This window comes from Erinaceus europaeus, chromosome X (assembly GCF_950295315.1).
Source record: "Erinaceus europaeus chromosome X, mEriEur2.1, whole genome shotgun sequence".
NCBI lineage: Eukaryota > Metazoa > Chordata > Mammalia > Eulipotyphla > Erinaceidae > Erinaceus > Erinaceus europaeus.
Window position 1 is genome coordinate 58,357,208 of NC_080185.1, and position 22,391 is coordinate 58,379,598.

The window sequence follows — 22,391 nt, forward strand, 5'->3', positions numbered from 1 at the left end:
GGGCCCTAGATAGGGAATCCTTGGATTCTCAAACACATGTGATGGGCCTTGACCTCTAAACATTCCCTCTCTCCACTATCACTGGTAGCTTTCATAAGGAATAGTGTTTGTGGATCTTCCCAAGACCTTGGCTTTACCAAGCAATGACTGTAGGGATACTCCCGGTCTCTGAAGGGAGGCTGGGAGTATCCTACCCTGCCACTTGAGAAAGACTGGTCCTGAAATGAAATGAGTGCAGCCTGCAACGTTCCTCAGAAGTGACCATGAGCTATAAGCTCAAACCAACAGGGACTTAAAGGTTACACAGGCTCTGGTTCTAAAGATTATATATATATATGCAGGTGGATGGACATAAATAGTTAATTTGAGCCACAGATTTTTTTACAAGAATAGGTGCTACTCCCTGTCCTAATCAACTTTCTAACCCTTTTCTCTACTCTGATACCTTTCTCTCAGATAATATTCTTATCCAACCTCAGGCTAGCTATCAAACATAAGCAAAACTACCATAGTTGTATGCCTCCAGGAACATGTTTAAAATGTATTCCTTAGCTTTCTTCTACCCTAAAATCCATAATCTCATCTGCTCTAATCCTATTTTTTGGTTCCTGTTCATTAACCATTTTGTCTCAACTTAGATCATGCCACCTTTCAGACACCAAGCTACAGATGCTACCATGACTCCATCTCAACTTCTCTGGGCAGACGACCTCTCCAATGTGTCCTAGACCCTTGCATCTCCAGAGCTGTGGTCCACTAGGGAAAGACAGAAACAGAATGGGAGTATGGATCGCCCTGCCAATGCTCATGTTCAGCGGAGAAGCAGCTATAGAAGCGAGAACTCCTACCTTCTGCTCCCCATAAACAACCTTGATCTATACTCCCAGCAGGGGAGAAGTGATAGGATGAATATAAGAGGGCTCTGAACTCCAGCTCCATCAGCACCCAGAGAGAGAGAGAAGGAAAAGGAGAGGGACATATGGAGGTATCTATGATATTATGAGTGTCTTAGAGGGGAAGAGAGGATTGAATCAGAAAAAGAAGGGACAACTTTGTATAAATGTGGACAGATAGTTGTAGAGAAGATGGTTGGTCCATGTCTCAAAACACAAACTGAGTCTTTTTAATATATAGGCTGTGTATTTGATATGCAGACTCTCTCAAAAGCCTAGACCAAGTAGATCAGAAGCAACCAGTAGCACAGCTATATACAAGATACTGGGTACTGTACAGCAAACCCTGCCTCCATCGGTGGCCAACACTATATAGTTTCTTCTCCAAAACAGAAGATTCCGGGTGCATTTGGGTGACAAGTCTAGCAGATGGAGACTTGTCTCAAGTGGCCTCTCCCAGGGCTCTGTTCTTGCTCCTACGCTATTTAATATTTACATCAATGACCTCCCAGAAACTCCTTCAAGGAAGTTCATCTACGCCGATGACATTTGCTGTGCAACTCAGGCATCCAAGTTTGACATCCTCGAGGAAACACTCACGAAAGACATGTCTCTGATTACTGTAAAAAATGGCGACTAATCCCTAGCACTGCAAAAATGGTATCATCTGTTTTCCATCTACACCATGACTCGGCCTCACGTGAGCTTAATGTGCAGCTTGACAATACGAGAATCCGGCATGAAGCCCAGCCAGTCTATCTTGACGTTACTCTCGATCGCACCCTGTCATTTCACGAACATCTCATAAAAACTGCAGCAAAGGTGGGTGCGAGTAATAACATCATTGCAAGACTGGCCAGCTCCTCATGGGGCGCGAGCACTTCCACACTACGATCATCATCTCTGGCATTATGCTATTCCACTGCAGAATACTGTGCCCCAGTATGGTTCTGTAGCCCCCATGTCCACTTGGTTGATTCCAAATTATATTTCTCCATGAGGACAATTTCTGGAACCATCCGTTCCACCCCAGTTCCATGGCTGCCAGTTCTTAGCAACATCGCCCCGCCAGATATTCGTAGGGATGCGGCATCATCTAAGTTCATTTCCCACGTCTACGCTCGACCCGACCTGCCAATATACGCGGATATCTTCGCCCACCCTGTTCAACGCTTGACGTCTCGTCATCCAATCTGGTCTCCTACGCCTACACTGAACTTCTCTGTTCCAGACTCTTGGAAACAGAGTTGGCAGTCAGCTGAGGTAAAGAACAAACACCTCATCACAGACCCCTGCAAGTGTCAACCCGTCTTTGACCTAACACGTTATGATTGGGCCCTCCTCAGTCGCTATCGAACAGGCCATGGCCGGTGTGCTGCTATGTTCCATCGCTGGGGAGCCAGAGACGACCCGAACTGCACCTGCGGCTACAGACAGACTATGACCCACATAGTTAATGACTGCCACCTCTTCAGATTCAAAGGAGGTCTTGAAACTTTACATCAGGCTCAACCTGACACTGTTGACTGGCTACGGAAGAAGGGCAAACGCTAGAAGAAGCAAACCCTAACAAAAGGACTTTTCAAAGTTAACCCAATTACCAAATAATGTGATGATAACATTAACTATCCATTGTCTTTTTGAACCCTAAGACAGCAAGAACCTCACATCTCCACTATAGAGCCTCTACTTCCCCCAGTCCTGGAACCCTTGGATAGGGCCCACTTTCCCGTATGCTTCTCCCATTCCATATCAAATAATATTGCATCTGCCAATCGCAACCTAATCAACACAACGATTGCCACCTCAACATGCTTCACCTCAGACTGTGTCCAGAGACTACACGTGTGGAATGACAACCCTTCAGCTTCATTACTTGGGTGAGACCTTTCCTTTCATAGTATACTCTAATTTCATCTCAGGTGGTTCACTTTCTAACAAAGTCCCAAAACCTAGATATACACCAGTTTCTGTGAGAGAGCATATGTTCACATATGTCCATAAACTACTGCAAAATATATAACTGAAAGCAGAAGTACACTAGGGTTTGTAGTGAGTACCTCCCTAACACGTCCTCTCAACTATTCCAAGCTTTGGGTCCATGAGTGCTCAATAATTTGTTTGGCTTTGTATGTTAACTCTCTTTTCAGTCACCAGGTTCCAGATGTCATCAGGATGCCGGCCAGGCTTCCCTGGACTGAAGAACCCACCAATGTGTCCTGGAGCTCCGCTTCCCCAGAGACCCACCCTAATAGGGAAAGAGGGGCAAACTGGGAGTATGGACCGACCAGTCAATGCCCATGTTCAGCGGGGAAGCAATTACAGAAGCCAGACCTTCCACCTTCTGCAACCCACAACGACCCAGGGTCCATGCTCCCAGAGGGATAGAGAATGGGAAAGCTATCAGGGGAGGGGGTGGGATATGGAGATTGGGTGGTGGGAATTGTGTGGAGTTGTACCCCTCCTACCTTATGGTTTTGTTAATTTATCCTTTCTTAAATAAATAAAAATAAAAAAAGAATATGGGCTAATATGTACTGGTCTGTTTTATGACTAGAAATGGTGAGGTTCATATGTCCAAGGAGTCTTATTCTTTGTCAGGCAGGATCCAAGGAAGGTTCTGTGAAATCTGGTATATATATATATTAGAAAACGTTCTTATAAAGTAGTACAAACTTATCCATGAAAGTGAACCTTTATTTAGAACTTTAAGATAACATATATCAAGCATTAAAATTATGATAAGTACAAGAAGCAAAAATTCAAAAATTCCAAGGATCATATATATATATATATATATATATATATATATAATTTAACTATAATCTCAAATATGATGAATTGAACATCCAAAGTGAAAGATATAATGAAAGATATAATCAAAACTTCAGCTTCTACAAATTTTAGATAAGCATGTTATGAACACTTAAGAAAAGCTCTACAGTGATGGTTGTCTTACAATATAAGAAAAAATGCAAACAGGTTCATTTAATGCCTTTAACATTTATTCTCACATCAAATTTTTAAAAGTAAAATAGCTCTCTAAACATTTATTTTCACTAAAATTTTGTTTCAAGTTAGAATAAGCAAAACAGTAGCTTTAGACTTTAGTTGTGTATTTTAAAAAATACTCAGATAATTGTCGTATTTTGCTGAGGAGAGGCTTTTTCAATGGTACATTTCCAAATTTCCAGATTCACCTACTCTTTCTAGTAGCATGGAATGACTTACCAGTTGGAACTCACATTTTTAGAATCAACTGAAACTATTCTACAAATAAGCCAGATTATAAAGATTGGTTCATTTGAGACAAGTGACTACACACAAGACTGAAAACAAAGTGCTTACATTTTCTGTAGTTTATATCAAACTATATGGGCACTTAAGCAGTTAGTCTGGACTCATAAGAAGTAGTAAAAATCTAGTTAGATTAGCCAGACTGTGACTACAGTGATTCTAGCTGCCTTACACATATTGTCAGACAACTATCTTAATATGATAAAATCACAGCTACTTATGAAAACATCCAAAAAGCTGTCAGTTTTAAGCAACAGTTCAGATTGAAGGATAGACAGTCCCATAAATCGTAAATGGAATTTCAGGTAAGTATTGATTGAACAATCCTGTTCAATGCTGCAATAGTCTGTGTGCTGAAATGTTATTCACGTGTATATATGTATATAGACCACATGCAGATATTTAATTTGTGGTACTTTTGAACTTTATATTGTTTTCTTGAAAAAGCAATCAAAGCTAGTTATAATATATAGCAAATTATCTCTATCTTTGGTTCTATGTTTCAGACATATTTTTCCAAAAATAAATAGCATGGCAGAAAAAATAATTCAACTATCTTAAGAGAAAACCTAATATTTTATAAAAAGTAAGCAAAAATATATAACAGATGTTTTTAGACTTCTTTCTAGTTATCTTGCTTAATATCTGATACTAGTGCAATTTTAATACTAAAATGCGCACACTGTCTTTACTTATACAGCATAGACACAAAACGTCATAAATGAAAATAGTATTTTCCCTTGAAAATATTTTAGCAATTAGGTATTCTAAAACTGTATGGGAAAGTAGAACTGCTAAGATGTGTTACTAAAATTCACTGAGAAAGTGTAAAAAAATGGAAATGAAGATGTAGTAATACTCACAGCATCTAGAGACCTCATAGAAACTGAACACATCACTCAAAGTCTCTCACTTCTAGGAAACATTTATATGTTAAAGTACTGTTCACACATTCTTAACAAGTATCTATGAAAGCTCTCTGATATGGTTTAAACTCTGGAGATTTAATGACTTTGACTTTCACTTGCTACTACTGGTTTCCGTCTCTTTTCAAATAAGATTTTTGAATCAAATAATTCTCTTTCCCTACATCCTAGAGATGGTCCTTTCAGATACTTTGCTTCAGCGGCCTTGTAATCTAACCCATCAACAGCAGAAATTGAGCAAATGATTGCTTCTGGGAGAAGAACTTCCAAGATAAATTTAATTTTATCATCTCTTATTAGACTCAGCATTCTTCCATCTATTTGTTTGTAGATTTCTTGTAAATACTTCACCACTTCATCCAACTGATCATCATCTTCAAAGTATGTTTCAATACAAGGTGTGAATCTGTTAGCATTCAAAAATGATTTCAGCCACCTGGACCCTTTTGTACCATTTAAAATAGCTAGAAGATGGCTTTCAGTTCCCTTTGCATTCACAATGAAGTCCACCAGGTTCTTGTTGGCTCGATCTCGAGCAGCCTTCATTCGGTCAGGGAGAATTTTCTGAAAGGCCAGTTTCTTAGTTTGGGAAGTCGCAACCATTGTTCCCACATATTCTTCATTTTGTAGCTTTGGAAATTTGTTTCTGAATGTATCCTGCTTGAGAATTTTTCTCAGTGGGTAACTAATGTCAGCAGCGTAATACTCAAGGAAAGAGCCTGTAAAAGAACCACAACCTAGTCTAACTCTGTAATCACATATCAGTGAAATGCACCAGTCAATGCTTTCACTGTAATCCTCTCTGGCTTTTTCTACTAGTTCTTGTTTCTCTTTACAATCAAATTTCTTTAATCTTCTGAAAGTGACTCTAATGCCTTTCTTTTCGGGATTCATGTTTGCCTCAACGAAAAGGACACTTGCCTTTCTTTCTTTTCGCCTAATGCTTTTAACTACTGCTGGCCAAAATGGATACTTTTTATATTTAAACCAAACGATCATTCCTGTTTCATATGAACGTTGCTCATAATGAAAAATGAAGCGTGGAAGTTCTTCATCTTCCTCATTGTCATTTAATAAGGATTCAGCAATAGCACTTAGTTGTGCTGCCTTGGCAGAATCCTGGAAGTCTTCCTCAAGATCCTCAAAATCCAGTCTCTGAAAACTTCTTTCATTATTCATAAGGAATGAATGATCCAGGGAACTGGTAGAGGCACTTACAGAAGGCTGGCAGTCCAATGAACAATGCCTGGGGTCAGCTCCAGCTTCCGATTCCACAGAAGGTTGATTCTGGTTGACAATTGAGCATGGATTTGAGGGGCCCTCTCCAGGATCTTCAATATTCTCTGAGAAGGTAGAGATTTCAGAGGAAACAGCCAGAGCCTCTGGGGCAATATCCTGTTCCTCCTCTTTCAAATATTTGGGCACAGTGAAGAGATCTGCTGGTGTATGTGGAGAGAATTTTTCTTCTTTAATATATTCATCCTCCTCTTTGATTGGGTAATTCAAAGGCATGAATGTCAAGATGTCTATCTTTTTCTTGCTCTCCTTTTCATCATCATCATCATCTGGAAATGAAGGGAAAGACTGGCACCAACTGGAGTTTGGGGATGGCTTTGTTTCCATTTCGTCTGGAATAGCATCAATGGTTGAGAGCACCTGTGACTTGTCATCACACAGGGTGTTATCACTCTCTGAAGACACTAACAGGGGTGGCGAATTTTCACTTTCTTCCAAGCATTTTGATAAGTCTTCTTCCTGCTTCCGAAACTTTTTAAAAGGAGGCAAACCAGAAAGCTCTTCTGGTGCATCTTGTAACAGAGTAGTGGTCTCTTCTTCCTCTAAATTACTAGCCTTATTCAACTCTGCTCTCTCACTCAGAATATCCATTGCTACTTTTAGTGACCTTTCATAAGCTGTTTCCTCCCTAGGTAGAGCACTGGCCTCTGACTGTACTTTTAGTGTGGAAGCAATAGCTTTGATTTGAGATTTATTTAGGATCACTGTTTCTGTGCTTTCTACTGTAATCTTTTCATCTAGTGAGAGAATCTGAACTTCCAGATAAGATGACTTATTTCTCTGATTATCTGATGAAGCCTCAGACACAGACACAACTTTAGCTGGCCATAACTGGTCTTTCCAATTGCATATGACATACTCAGCATCCATTATTATTTGAATTTATGTGCCAAGATATAGTTATCAGAGATTTATGTGCCCACCTGTATTTACCACTTCTAAAGCAGTCTCTATCAAATACAATACCCTTACAAAAACCTCTTTCGTATTGGAACTATAAAAGTTTGTACAGCTTGTATGACTTCTTTTCCAGCTGAAATCCCAAGGAATGCTTGAACACACTGTTGGAATTGGAGGAAGATACTGAAACAGGAAAAGGAAAAGAAGAAATGTATTAGAAAATAGTATTGTTTTGCCAAAGCAAAAGACAAACAATTGCAAATAAAGAAGATATAAAAGGGACTGAGTGATGGTACACCAGGTAGAGCACACACAGTATAGAGGGCAAGGATCAGGGTTCAAGCCTTAGGTTCCCACCTAAAGGGGACGTGATTCATGAGCAGTGAAATAGTGCTGCAAGTCTCTCTCTCTCTCTCTCTCTCTCTCTACCTTTCTATCTTCCCTTTTCCTCTCAGTTCTTACTCTTTATCCAAAATAAATAAGTATCGATAAATAAAATATTTTTAAAAAGAAGGCATAAAAGAGCAGTCTTTAGTGAGCCATCAGAGGAGAAAAATGTAGTATAATTTAAGGTAGAGGATATAAATTAAAGAAATAGTTCCATAATATTTAATTCTCTGTCTTTATTACTACACACATTGTTTATTTATTTATTTATTCCCTTTAGTTGTTCTTGTTATTATTATTGTTGTCATTGATGTTGTTGGACAGAAAGGAAGAGAGACACGCCTGCAGACCTGCTTCACCACCTGTGAAGCGACCCCCTGAAGGTGGAGAACCAGGGGTCTAACTGGGATCCTTATGTGGGCCCTTGCGCTTCACACCACCTGCGCTTAACCCGTTGTGCTGCACTTAACCTGCTGTGCTACCGCCCGACTCCTTCAATTTTTTTTTTTTATTGGGAGTCGTGCGGTAGAGCAGCTGGTGAAGCGCATGTGGCACAAAGCGCAAGAACTGACATAAGGATCCCGGTTCGAGCCCCTGGCTCTCCACCTGCAGGGGAGTTGCTTCACAAGTGGTGAAGCAGGTCTGCAGGTGTCTATTTTTCTCTCCCCCTCTCTGTCTTCCCCTCCTCTCTTCATTTCTCTCTGTCCTATCCAACAACAACGACATCAATAACAACAACAATAATAACTACAACAACAATAAAAAACAAGTTTTTATTTATTGGATAGACAGCCAGAAATTGAGAGGAAGGGGAATATAGAGAAGGAAAGAGAAAGACACCTGCAGCCCTGCTTCACCACTTGTGAAGCTTTCACCCCCAAGGGACAAGGGGCTTGAGACTGGGTCCTTGTACATTGTAACATGTGCGCTTAACCAGGTGAGCCACCATCACGCTCCCACACTTTTGTTAAGGAGGAAGTTTGTGTGCATGATAGCAGAGGCAGAAGAGATTGTGGTGTGTGTATGTGAATCTACATATGTTATTAGACACATCGGTATGTCCGTGTACATAGTGTTATACCAGGGACCTAAAGTTAGTGTGCATCAGAATTATTTAGTAAACTTGTTAAAATTAGACTTCTGAACCTTATCCTGAAAGCTTTATTGAGGTCTGGATAGGGTTCAACATCCTATCTTTTGATAAAGTCTCAAGTGATCTTGATGCTGTTTGTTTAGAAAGTACCTTTTGAGAAACATGTTCCAGCTGAACACACTGCTACAGAAAAATCGAAAGAAGGAAATGCTTCTCTGTTCACTCAAAACAGGCAAAGATAACAGTCTATATATACATGGATCCAGACAATAACACTTTGACTTTGTTAAAAAATAGATTTGATTTGAGGAAAACATTTAATGACATATCTCTTTAAACATTTTGAAAATAAGACTGGAATGATAGCATAATGGTTATGCAAAAGGACTTTCATGCCTGAAGCACCAAAGGCTCCAGGTTCAGTCCCCAGCACCACCATAAGCCAGAGTTGATAAGTGCTCTGCATATCAGATGTCAGGCTCAAGCAAAAACTAGTAAAGTCATGACCCTTTGGAATATACCTGAAATAGAGATGCTAGCTATTTCCAAACTGGGACACCTCAAATCTTCATCTACAATAGTCCAGCCTTTAGGGTTCATGGTTAGTCAACACTTTGTATAGCTTTATATGTTAATTCTTTTTTCAGCCACCAGGTTCCAGATGCTACTATGATGCCAACTGTACTTCCCTGGGCAGATGACCCTACCATGTGTCCTGGAGCCCCGCTTCCCCAGAGCTCTGCCCCACTAGGGAAAGAGAGAGACAGACTGGGAGTATGGCTCAACCTGTCAACACCCATGTTCAGTGGGGAAGCAATTCCAGAAGCCAGACCTTCCACCTTCTGTACCACATAATGACCCTGGGTCCATGCTCCCAGAGGGTTAAAGAATAGGAAATCTATCAGGGGAAGGGATGGGATACGGAGTTCTGGTGGTGGGAATTGTACTCCTCTTATCCTATGGTCTTGTCACTGTTTCCATTTATAAACAAAAAGAAAGAAAAAAAACATAGAAGGCAGAGATTCAGAACTATTGCCATATTAATGCATTTGTTAGGATAATTTTCAAGAACTAATTGCAAGTCGGGTAGTTAATTAAGACCCCAGGTAGAAATAGAAATAGCCCTTTGTGTTATTTCATCATAGTGGTTTAATACAGTAGCCTTTCCCAAACTAGAAGCCAACTTTTGATTACAATATTTTGGCACAGAAAATATGAACTACACACTAATTTCTTAACATGATTATAATACAAAATGTGGTTTTAATTTAAGTTATGGTTTCAAAGCAGGAATAAAAATAAATTATAAGCCAAGACCTCAGCATGTTTTTAATGTGAAATATTTCATGAAGTGGAAAGAGCCTTACCCAAAGTGATTGGGAAGGTCTGGTCTTATGATCCGGGTGTCTTGATTCACACTTCCAAAGACTACCTATTCAGAAGGAAACAATCAAAATAATTAAATAAAATTCTATAAAGAAACCTATCTACCAAAATCTGCTTAGTAGACATGCTATTCTAGATGAAGCCTCCTGTGTGATGTAGAAACAATGCTTATTTCCCCTTTTTTCTTGTTTTTTTATTCATAAAAAGGAAAAATTGACAAAACCATAGGATAAGAGGGTACAACTCCACACAATTCCCACCACCAGATCTCTGTATCCCATCCCTTTTTTTGTGTGTGTGTTCTTATTTACATGTTCTATCTGTGATGCAGTTATGCTATCTGGACCAAGCCTTTATTTATTTATTTATTTATTTATTTATTTATTTTATTTAAACAAGAGAGAAAGGAAGTAAACATCACCTTGTGTCTATCATGTGGTAGACTGTAGATTTTGTTTGAATCCTCACATCAATCACCATGTGGATTTTTCACTCTTTACATACATTTTCTCAACACCATTTTAGTCAAACTCTACTAATACAAATTGTCATGTTTCTTCACCCATTTCACAAAAATGGTTGCCTTGATAAAATTTAGAAAATCTGACAAGTGCCATCTTGTGACCAAAATCAGAACTGCTGTCACCTTAGTATGTACAGACAGGGCTTCAACCACTACCAGCTCCTTATATTCAGTAAAGAGTGGAAAGTACATATAGCCTTTTAGGAAGCTTCTCAGGCTTTTGTTTTTTTTTAACTTTAAGCTCAGGTATTTTGGGATACAGGATTATTATGAGACCATGCTTTCAACTACAGTGTTTCTGGTTAAAGAAACATCTACAAGCTGTAGAAACATAAAGCAAAGTACAGCTCTATTGAAATAATCACATTGGGTATTTTCTATCTCTCCAGAATGTTTATCATTTCAAATCAACATGTTTAATGTAAGAAGAGAAACATTTAAACACCATTTCATACTTTTCACATTTTTATATATTACTTTAAATAAATTTCCCACATTTCCAAAATGATATCTCAGTATTTTTTCCCTGATGACAAAAAGCTAGTAAATGAGTAAGTTTATATTAATGACATTTCAAAAGCAGTAAACATAGTTCTGTCTCTCCAACCACACAAATAACCTCGTCAATTGTGTGACAAGAGTTGTTTTCCCAGATTTGGTTGCATGCATTATAGTATCATAAATATACTTTTGATAAAAATAAAATATATTTACTCTCAAGTAAGATCACATGATAAATACTATGCTTCAATTTGCTTTTTTTTCTCACTTCATACTATTTCTCACATTGCATACTTAATTCATGCCACTTAAGTATTTTTCAAATGTTTATAGAAATGAGCCAGATCCTATCTGTATCTCATTCTTAACCGAGAGAGAGAGAGAGAGAGAGAGAGAGAGAAGAGGTTCTTGCCAATGACCATGGTCCTACCTGTGATTTGAAAGAGTAAGCTGCAAAGAGGACACACGCAGGGCTCTAGTCAACACAGCAACCAGGCTCCGTGCTTGATTAGATCCAGGAAATTTTCCACTAGGGGCAAAATACAAGGGCATCACATATGTGTGTGCATGTGTGTGAATGTTTACGTATCTGAAGGAAAATGGGTATGATCTTTAAGCTTGAATTTTTTCCCTTCAGATAATAAAAATGTGACCCACACAAATGGTATATGGTTGTGAAATTATATCCCTGAAATTTGATGATTTTGTAAAACTGTTACATCACTAATAACAAAATAGAAAAACAATAATAATGGGAAAATCTAGTAAATATGCTAAAAGAGGGTGAAAGCAACATTAGATGCTAGTTGACTTTTTTCTCAGACCTTTTAGTCACACATAAATACATGCACATCTTGTGTACCTTCATTCAACTACACATGTTCTTTCTATGTTTATCTTATGTATATGTGACACACACACATGGTCTATATACCAATAAGTTCAGAGGCATATTTTCTACCATGCTGCCAAGTATTTTTTCAGTCATCTTCTGTATAAATTTAAAAGTGCTTAAAAATTCAGTCCCAAAACATCCAGCAACATAAACATGGAATGCCAAGTTAGTAAATTAGCATGAACAGCCCTGCTGTACTGGAGTCTTAATATAGAGGCTGTAATGTGATCAGTACTTCTCCCTCTGTGGACTTTTAAAGCACTGAGAGATTCAAAAATTCCAAAGAATTCATTCAAAATTGCCAGCAATTCTCTTAAAACCACACACTCTCTCCCACCATAACCAGGACCACCGTTCCCATTTCCCTCACCTTTACTCTATGATCCTGAGAAATCCGTAGAAAATAACTAGAGTTGAGACAGCCATTACCTTGAAGCTTCGTGTCAGCTGCAGCCTGGTGAAATGCAGCTCCTCCCCCAAGACTGGCCCAGCACTGCTCACTTCCAAGTCTCAGAGAATGCTCCACCCATCCCTGTGATGAAGACAGAAGGCCCCTCCCTGAATCAGGAGAGGGAAGCTTCTAGTTAAACTACTAAAGTGCAGAAGTGTTGCTTTTTAAAGAACTTAAAGTGCAATAGCAACAAGTGTCCATTTCATTTCCATTTAAAGACTTAGGGCATGTGGTGTCTTGTAAAAAACAAAACAAATAGCAAGTCACATGATTAAAGATAAAAATCTAGCTTAAAACAGTCTGTACCTATCTTTAAGATAGTATTTACTGGCCCTTTAGGTCAGTAGGTGAATTTAAAACCCAGCTAGCTATGCTCTACTAAAACAGCTGGTTTAGGAGTTTGATTGGGATTACAGTAAAATTACTTAATATTTTAGAAAGAGTGGCTTGCTTTTCTTCTCATACTGAGAGAGATTTCTTAATAAAACACACACTTTCTTTTTAAATACACGCATTTTTTATTGCCACCAAAGTTATCACTGGGGTTTGGTGTTGTCACTATGAATTCATGGCTCTTGGTGGTCATTTTTTCCTTTTTTATTGGGAGAGGAGAGGGAGATAGAGAGAGATAGAGAAAGACACCTGCAGAACTGCTTCACAGCTCATGAAGTGGACCTCTTGCAGTTGGGGAACAGGACTGAACCCCCGTCCTTGCATTTGGTAATATGTGCACTTAACCGGGTGCACTGTGGCCCCGCCCCAACATGCACATTTTCTTTTCCTGGGGCATGGTATATAATTTTTATTCCTTTCTTTTTCTTTCTTTTTTTTTCCTCCAGGGTTATTGCTGGGGCTCGGTGCCTGCATTACGAATCCACTGCTCCTGGAGGCCGTTTTCCCCATTTTGTTGCCCTTGTTGTTATTATTATTGTTGCCATTGATGTTATTGTTGTTGGACAGAACAGAAAGAAATCAAGAGAGGAGGGGAGACAGAAAGGAGGAGAGCCGGTTCGAACCCCGGCTCCCCACCTGCAGGGGAGTCGCTTCACAGGTGGTGAAGCAGGTCTGCAGGTGTCTATCTTTCTCTCCTCTTCTCTGTCTTCCCCTCCTCTCTCCATTTCTCTCTGTCCTATCCAACAATGACAACAACAATAATAACTACAACAATAAAACAACAAGGGCAACAAAAGGGAATAAATAAATAAAATAAATATTTTAAAAAAAGATTTTATTTAAAAAAAAGAAAAAAAAGAAAGGAGGAGAGACAGACACCTGCAGAGCTGCTTCACTGCCTGTGAAGCGAACCCCTGCAGGTGGGAGCCGAGGGCTCGAACCGTAGTCCTTGCGCTTTGCACCATGTGCGCTTAACCCTCTGTGCTACCTACCACCCGACCCCTTTTTATTCCTTTCTTTAAGTAGCTTCAGGAAAGTATCAGAGATTTCTTTACAAATGTGGCTAGTTCTGACTTGAAGTTGAAAGTTACTGGTCTGGCTGGAAAAGTACCCATACCATATAGCCTTGTCAATAATTCCACTTCCATCTTATTTTTGATAGATTTACTTACTTATGAGAGAGGGAGGGAGGAAGAGAGAGAGAGAAAGACCACAGATCAGAAGCTTCCTCCACTGCCATAGCACCTTCATAATTCTGGGGCTTGAACCTGGGTCATGAATATAGCAATCTACACATCCTGTCTAGTGAACTAGTTCTCCAGTTCCACTATGGGAAATCTTAAAAATTATTTTTCCCAGTTCCAATTTTAAAAATAGTTACTATTTTTTTTCTTCCAGGGTTATCACTGGAGCTGTACTATGAATCCACTGTTACTGGCTGCCATCTGTTTTTTGATATTTTGGATAGGACAGAGAGAAATTGAGAGGGGAGGGAAAAATAGAGACAGAGAGAGAAAGATAAGACACCTGCAGACTTGTTTCAGTGCTTGTGATATGACCCCTCCCCCTGCTGATGGGGAGCCCAGGGCTTGAAACAGGATCCTTGAGTGGGTCCTTATGCTTCATAGTATATGCGTTTAACCCCCCCCAGTACATTATGATAATATTTATTATCAAAGACTGTGAAGATTCTATGGAAAGTACTTCTAAAGAAGGATAGCCAATTAGCGTGAAGCTTTTTTTTACTTTCACTCTTACTCATACTTGTACTCTTAATTTGACAATAATAGTTAAAATTTTACAATTGTTCTGATCAAGAAGTGACTTAGTCAAAGAACACAACTAATTAGAGACAGGAGATTCTAGATCACTGAACCACCTTGTTCCAAGCACTTTTTTTTTAAGCTTTTTTAAAAAAATATTTATTTATTTATTCCCTTTTGTTGCCCTTGTTGTTTTATTGTTGTAGTTATTATTGTTGTTGTTGTTGGATAGGACAGAGAGAAATGGAGAGAGAAGGGGAAGACAGAGAGGAGGAGAGAAAGATACACACCTGCAGACCTGCTTCACCGCCTGTGAAGCGACTCTCCTGCAGGTGGGGAGCTGGGGGCTTGAACCGGAATTAGTTTTCTTCTGTACAGCATTATTCCCAACACATTCCATATTATTTTGACCAGTAATAAAATGGTTATTTCATGAAGAGTAATTCTCTTAAATGCCTTTTTCTGCACAATAATTATGGCAAGAATATAAGCCTAAAATGCTTTTTACTATGTCAGGCACTTTACCAAGTGCTCTCAATACAGCACCTCTTTATTCTCACAAATTCTTGTTAGGTGAATATGATGAGTACTCACTTAAAAAATAGACATTAGAAAGGTTAGTAAGCATTTGTAGAGAGATCTAGAATATTTGGCACATAGAATTTAAATTCAAGTACTTTGACTCTTGAGACTATGATTTTACTTTTAATTAAGAACACATACTGTTCACTGCAAATGAAAAAAAACACTTTACTAATGCTTACTGGATGAATAGGTGGATTTATTAGTATGTTTGAAATAGTTAAGTACTAGGAATAAATGGATCTTGAGAGAGAATTCTTTACATAGTTCTGCATCAAATTTTGCATAAATTAATGTTATGTAGCATGACATAATCATTGGAATGAAAGTCATCCCATTATTTTTTGCCAATTCTACTGACTGAGCAGTGTGTCGTAGATTCTGTTCACATTTAAGAGGGAAAAAATTACACAAGGGAGTGAATTTCTAGGGTTTGCCTGCTATAATATTGTATGCTTGCATTTGGAAGACATTTGAAGACAACAAAATGTTTAGTGATAGTGACATGATTACTGATTGTTAGGGACTAGGGGTACAGGAAGGGTGTGGCTATAAAGGGAAAGCACAAACAGCTAGAGTAATGGAAGTTTTTTTTTGTCTTCAGGGGGGTCATTGTTATTGGGGCTCTGTGATGGCACTAAGGCAGTACAAAACCCAAAACCACTGCTTCTGGGGGCCATTTTTTTCTCATTTTATGTTGGATAGGACAAGAGATAAATTGAGAGGAGAGAGGGAGAAAGATAGACACCTGTAAATCTGTTGGATTTTTTTAATCAGTGACTTAACATTGTTTTATAGAATTATCAGATTCCAGGTATGTATTCTCATACCTACATAAGATGTATGTAAATCACCACACTCCCCAGAAAGGTTTTATGCCATCTCCACAGTCAAAATGATCATCCAACCCATAACCAGGATTAATGTCATCACTATCAAGGTACTACCGAATGTATTTAAAAGACTCAAATAAAAGCTATAAAAATTACCTATAATGACAAAGTACCTAGGGCTGCCAAAGCAATCTTGAGAAAAAAGAACAAGACTAGCAGCATCACACTTCTGGACATCAAAGTATAATGAAATCAAACTATAATGAAAACTGCCTGGCATAAGAACCAAAATAAACATACAGATCAGTGGAGCAGAACTGAAAGCCCCAGATAAGTCCTATCACCTATTAACCAGTTTTGATAGAAGAGGCCAGAATATTAAATGGAGAAAAGACAGTATCTTCAACAAGTGGTGATAGAAAATTGGAATGAAATATGCAGAAGAATGAAACTGGACTACCATATATAACCATGCACAAAAGCTAACTCCAAATGGATTGAAGACTTGGGTGTTAGGCCTTCACACATGATTGGGAGTGTTCAGGATGGTATACTATAAAAGGGCAGTGGATTTACAAATATAAACTGTATATCAATAGAAAAGGAAAATATTGGCAGAACACTTCATGATATATACTTTGGAAATGACATAGAATATTCTAGTCCAAAAGGTAGGAAAACAAAGGCTAAAGTAAATCAATGAGAACATCAAACTGAAAAGCTTCTGTATAGCAAAAGGAACCATCACCAAAACAGAAAGACTACCCACTGAATGGGAGAAGATTTTTACATGGCATGCATTAAGAAAAAAAGGCTAATAACCAAGATATATAAAGAACTCACTTAATGAAAAAACAAACACTATTTTAATATTGAGAGGTCACAGACATAATCTTAACCAAAGAAGAAGTACACAGAATCAACAAATATCTGAAGAATGCTTGAAGATATTGATTATCAGATAAATGCAAAGATAACGAGACAACATTATATACCTTGAGAATGTCATATGTTACAAAGGACAAAAACAAATATTGTCAAACATGTGGGGAAAAAGAAACCAGGTAAGACTACAAATTGGTCCAATATCTATGGAAAACAGCCTAGAAAATTTTCATTACACCAGAAATGGATCTACTCTATGACCTGACAATTCTTCTAATTTCTCTTTAGATTATATATAAAGGAAACAAACACTTATTAAAAATATATCTATGTATACCTATGTTCACAGCAGTGCACTTTAGAATAGCCTAAACTTGGAAGCAACCCAAACATCAAAAGACAGATGAGTAACTAAGAAAGTTGTACATATACACAATAGAATACTACTCAACTATTAAAATAACAGTCATCTCCTTTGCCTAATCTTGGATGAACCTTGAAGGAATCATGTTAAGCAAGATAAAGGAGCTGGATGAATACTGGGTTATCTTAATGACAGGTGGAACTTAAAAAAACAAAAAACAAGGACACAAAAGGAAAACATAAGGTGAAGCTTGGACTGAGTGTGGTATATTACATCAAAGCAAAGGACTCTGGGAAAAGAGGGGGAGTGAGGCGGTGGAGAGGTTGTTGGGGTCCTGGAACACAGTACTAAAAAGGGATCTAAATTGGGTATGGGGATGTGTCACAAAAACCTGTAAAGATGAGAAATTGTACTCATGTGTCAACAAGTGTACTCTAAATAACTATGCCCCAATAAAATGATTTGAAAAAAAAAATGAATAGCCAAATCACTACTGAGGAAAAGGGGGGGGATGGAGTCATCATATTCCCAAATTTAATTTACACTACAAAGCAATTATAATTAAAACAGTGTGGTATTGAAACAAAAAAGTGGGCATTGAGACCACTGGAACAGAATAGAGAGCCAGAAATAAACCCATGCATATATGGACACAAAATACATGACAAAGGAGCCAAATCCATCCAGTTGGGGGTGGGTGGGAAACAAAGACTTTTAACATATATGTTGGAAGAACTGGACAGTTACAGGTAGAAAAATGAAACTATACTGACACTTCCCATCATACACCAAAGTTAAGTCAAAATGAATCAAAGACTTGGGTATGATATTTGAAACTATAAGATACATAGAACACATTAAGTGAAGTACTACAGGGTCTTAGCATCAAAGATGTGTTTAGAAAATCAATCCCATAGGCAAGGGAAACTATAAGAAAATAAATAAAGGAAATTACATCAAACTAAAATGTCACTACACATCAAAAGCAAAATATGCAAGGATAAAAGGATTCCAGTAATTAGGACAAGATATTGGCTCTTCACATATCTGACAAGAGTTGACAATGAACATATATAAATAAATCATACAGAGCAATAATAAAAAATATCCCAATAAAAAGCGGACAATGATATGAATAGTTTTCTTAAGAAGACATACACATGTTTTACAGACATAAGAAATAATGATCCATTTACTTATCTTTAGAGACCTGAAAATTAAAACCACACTGAGATTCCAACTCACACCTGTGAGAAAGACGTACATCACAAAGCAGGAAATACCTAGTATTGGTGAAGACTTGCAGAAAAAGGAACTCAGTTATACTGCTGATGGGAACACAACAGCCCCTATGGAAAACAGTTTTGAAAGTCCTCAAACAAATAAAAATGGAATGCCTTATGACCCAACACTTAGACATTTACCCAGAGGTTATGAAAACACGAATTTGAAGGGACATATGCACCCTTATGTTCATAGCTGCATTATTCACAATAGCAGAGTGGAACCAACTTTATCCACTCATCTATTGGAGGGAATTTAGGCTGCTTCCACTCTTTGGCTAATGATAATGGTGCAGAACTATGGGATTCATACACTGCTCGTATAAATGCTAAATTCCACAGTCCTTTAAGAAAACAGTCGGCATTTTCTAATATGGTTAAGTATATAGTTGCCATGGAACCTAGAGATCCTACCCCTATTTACCTAAGGAAAATGAAAATTTATATACAGACAAAAATTTATTCTAGAATGACTATAACAAATTTAATTTTAATTGCCAAATTACATTTTTAGTTGCCAAATTTAATTGGAATTGCCAAAAACTATACATCTACTAGTGAATAGATACAAACTGCAGCATGATCTCTAAGCTGTAATAAGGATAACATCCTGTTAAGTGTACCTGAATGGGCAAATAACATTAATACTATGCTATGTGAAATAACTTAGATGCATAAAAATCCCTATATAAACATTGTATGATTTCATTTATATGGCATTCTGGAAAATGAAAATTTTAAAGACAGAAATTAGATCAGTGGTTACCAGGAAGCAGAAGGGGGTGAGGGAGGAAGGGAGGGAGGGAGAGAGATAGAGAAAGAGAGATGATTTTAACAGTTTAAGAGGAAAATGCTGAAATTATGGAAATCGTCTATAGCCTGACTGTGCTGGTTGTTACGTCTGCATGTTTCTCAAAGCTTATCATATCATACTACTAAAAGTAACTCTATGTAAATTATAGTTCAACAAACAAGCATCCAGCATGATTTGTATAAATAGCTTGGATTTTATTTTTATAATAAATAATGGGTATACAATAATAATTGAATAATGGGAATAATGGGTATACAAATTTGTTTTTCTACTTAGAAACGAGAATTGACAAAGAATGTTATGGTTACCAAAAGATATGCATGAAAACATACTCTGTAGTATACAAAAAATATTTTAAAATGGCATTTAAAATTCCGTCTAATTTTTATTAACTTCTATTTCTGAACTTGTGTTAAATATTGGGGGCATCCATTCTCTAAATTTACACGTTCAGTAAATATGCTTTTCACTGAAAATGTGTCAATACAGGACAATATCAAGAATCCATACATAAATGCATACTTAGTACCTCATATATGCCACTCAGCCACATGGGTGGGATGGAAGGAGTGGAAACCAAGGTTTTCTAATCTAGAGATATAGACCTGGGTAAGATTATGAAACCAATGAGAATGTAGAAGCCAGCTGACATATGAGAGATATAAGTATTATAGATAAGTAAATATCAATATATTTTCATTTATTTTTAGGGGATTAATGGTTTATAGCTGACAATAAAATGCAACAGTTTGTACATGTGTAAAATTTCCCAGTTTTCCACATTAACAATTCAACCCCCACTAGGTCCTCCTCTAATATTTTATGTAGTAGGTCTATATTAAAGTGGGGAAATGATCTAATTAGAAAAATGCCAAAGATCATGAGGGGAGCAGGAATACTGGTAAAATAAGATATTTTAATGACATGATAGGTATTCAATAATGCCTAATGCATAGACACAAGCAAATAACTGAAGTTGGCTATAAACAAATATTGTATCTAACTATTACTATTCACTGGAAGAGGGGGTTGGGTGGTAGTGCACCTGGCTGAATACACATTACCATGCACAAGGACCCAGATTCAATCCCCAAGTCCCTACATACAGGAGGAAAGCTTCACAAGTGGTGAAGCAGTGTTGCAGATGTCTCTCTTTCTCATTTCTTCCCTATCTCCTCTTCCCTTTCAGTATCTGTTCTAACAAGTAAAAAGATTTTTAAAAATGGTCACCTTAGGAACATACCAAAAAAAATTTCCTAGCTTCTTCCCACTTCAAGATGCCTATTCTCACCTGTTCTATTCCTAATTTTTGATTTTGGCTTATTTAACATTTTGTCCTGCTTTATAACTTATTGCCTTTCAGACATCAAGTTGCAGATGCTACTATGATTCCATACTGACATCCTTGGGCAGATAACCCCACCAATGTGTCCTGGAACCTCACCTCTTCAGAAAAATAACCCACTAGAGAAAAATAGAAAAAGGTTGGGGCTATGGATGAACCTGCTAATGCCATGTCCAGCAGAGAAGGAATTACTGAAGACAGAACTCCCACCTTCTGCACCCCCAAAAAGTCCATACTTCCAGAGGGTAAAGAATAAGGGAAGACTACCAAAGGACTCTGAATCCCAATTTCACTAGGATCTGAGGTGTTTGTCACTGGAAATCCTTTTTTATATCATCACAAAAAGGGAAGCAAATCTGTAACACCAGAGGAAACCAGGCACTGTTCCCATTATCAGAGAGAAGAGGAAAATAAAGAAGGACACTCAGAAGTAGTAATAGGTGTAAGTGTGACTTAGAAAGGAAGTGAAGGCAGGAAGGTAGAAAAAATGAGCAAAATGTATAGATATAGTTATAAAGCTAACCCATATCTGTGACCATGGGAGAACTACTGCAGTTTCTAATAGAGGGGATGGGGACACAAGACTCCTGTGGTAGGAAGGCTGTGGACTTATACCCCTGCTATCTTATAATTTTTCAAATCAATATTGAATCACTAACAAAAGTAGTTTGACAAGTTGACAATCAAGATCAGAGGGGAAAACACAGGAACTTCCAGAGGTGGGGCTACAGAGTAGCAGCAGCTGTGTTTCCCTCCTTTCTTTTCCCCTCCCCAGTCAACTAGGAATACAAAGGAGACCACCCGGGAATGCAACAAGACAGGACTAGAACTACTTTGGGAACCCACCAAATCACTGGTGAGTGCAAATATGTGTGGCTCATGGACAGAGAGGAGCCTAAGGAGAGATTCCTGGGGCTAAATCCCATATCTATTCCCTAGTGGCTGGTAACAACCTGGCAGTTTACTGGTTGAGGCACCACCTCCAGTCTGTTTTACTAACAAAAACACTGCTGAAGGGAGGAAAGGACTTGCCTAAGGCTCACCAGATGCAATGGTGAGTCTCTATTGCTACTGCCCCTTGGAGGCTGGAGCAGCAGCCAGGTGGCCACATGCTAATGTTGGGGGCAGAGAACTGGCCGAGAAACTCAAGAGAAGATTTATACCCTGGTGGGATAGAGGTGGGGCTATATAGTGGGAACCTTTCCACATCGTTCTCCTCATGAAAGAGGAGACACGGTGAATAACTTCCACAGAACCCACAGAGTATTAATGGGAATTGTTTGAAAATGCACAGGGCCAGGTATTTCCAGGTTGGCTTTGGCTGCTGCAAGAGCAGTGAATACAGCCCAGGGCTTTGGATCCTCTGAGCATGGGATTGTCTGTGCATAATCACTGTGTTATCTCTCCCACACCCTGATTAGTCTCTTGGTCAGGAGTGAGATATTAAGCTAAAAAGCCTAATTCTAGTTAAAAAGCCATCAAGTTCCCATAACCTATATGGAAGAAAAATAACAAGACGCTTTAACAGCCACTGTTCTTCAACTCAGGGATTGAGATAATATTGAAACAACTGTTAATTTC

The 22,391-nt window shown here is 38.2% G+C and overlaps 1 protein-coding gene and 1 long non-coding RNA gene across 4 annotated transcripts in view; both read right to left on the bottom strand.

Annotated features, from left to right (window-relative positions):
- Positions 1–3,760: 3,760 nt before the first annotated feature.
- Positions 3,761–10,257, bottom strand: PWWP3B (PWWP domain containing 3B). Its single transcript, XM_007535925.3, has 2 exons — positions 10,160–10,257; positions 3,761–7,495 (listed from the first exon to the last, which is right to left on the bottom strand). The coding sequence occupies exon 2, from the start codon at positions 7,280–7,282 to the stop codon at positions 5,195–5,197; it is 2,088 nt and encodes a 695-aa protein (XP_007535987.1). The 5' UTR covers positions 7,283–7,495; positions 10,160–10,257; the 3' UTR covers positions 3,761–5,194.
- Positions 10,258–11,628: 1,371 nt separating this feature from the next.
- LOC132535843 (uncharacterized) overlaps positions 11,629–22,391 on the bottom strand; it is a 37,401-nt gene continuing 26,638 nt past the window's right edge. The window contains exons 4-5 of one of the 3 annotated variants that reach the window (XR_009547579.1): positions 12,527–12,629; positions 11,629–11,731 (exon numbers count right to left, since the gene is read on the bottom strand). This is a non-coding gene — a long non-coding RNA (uncharacterized LOC132535843). Of the gene's footprint in view, positions 11,732–12,467; positions 12,656–22,391 lie in introns of all 3 variants that reach the window. The other 2 variants (XR_009547577.1, XR_009547578.1) reach the window with 2 other exon arrangements.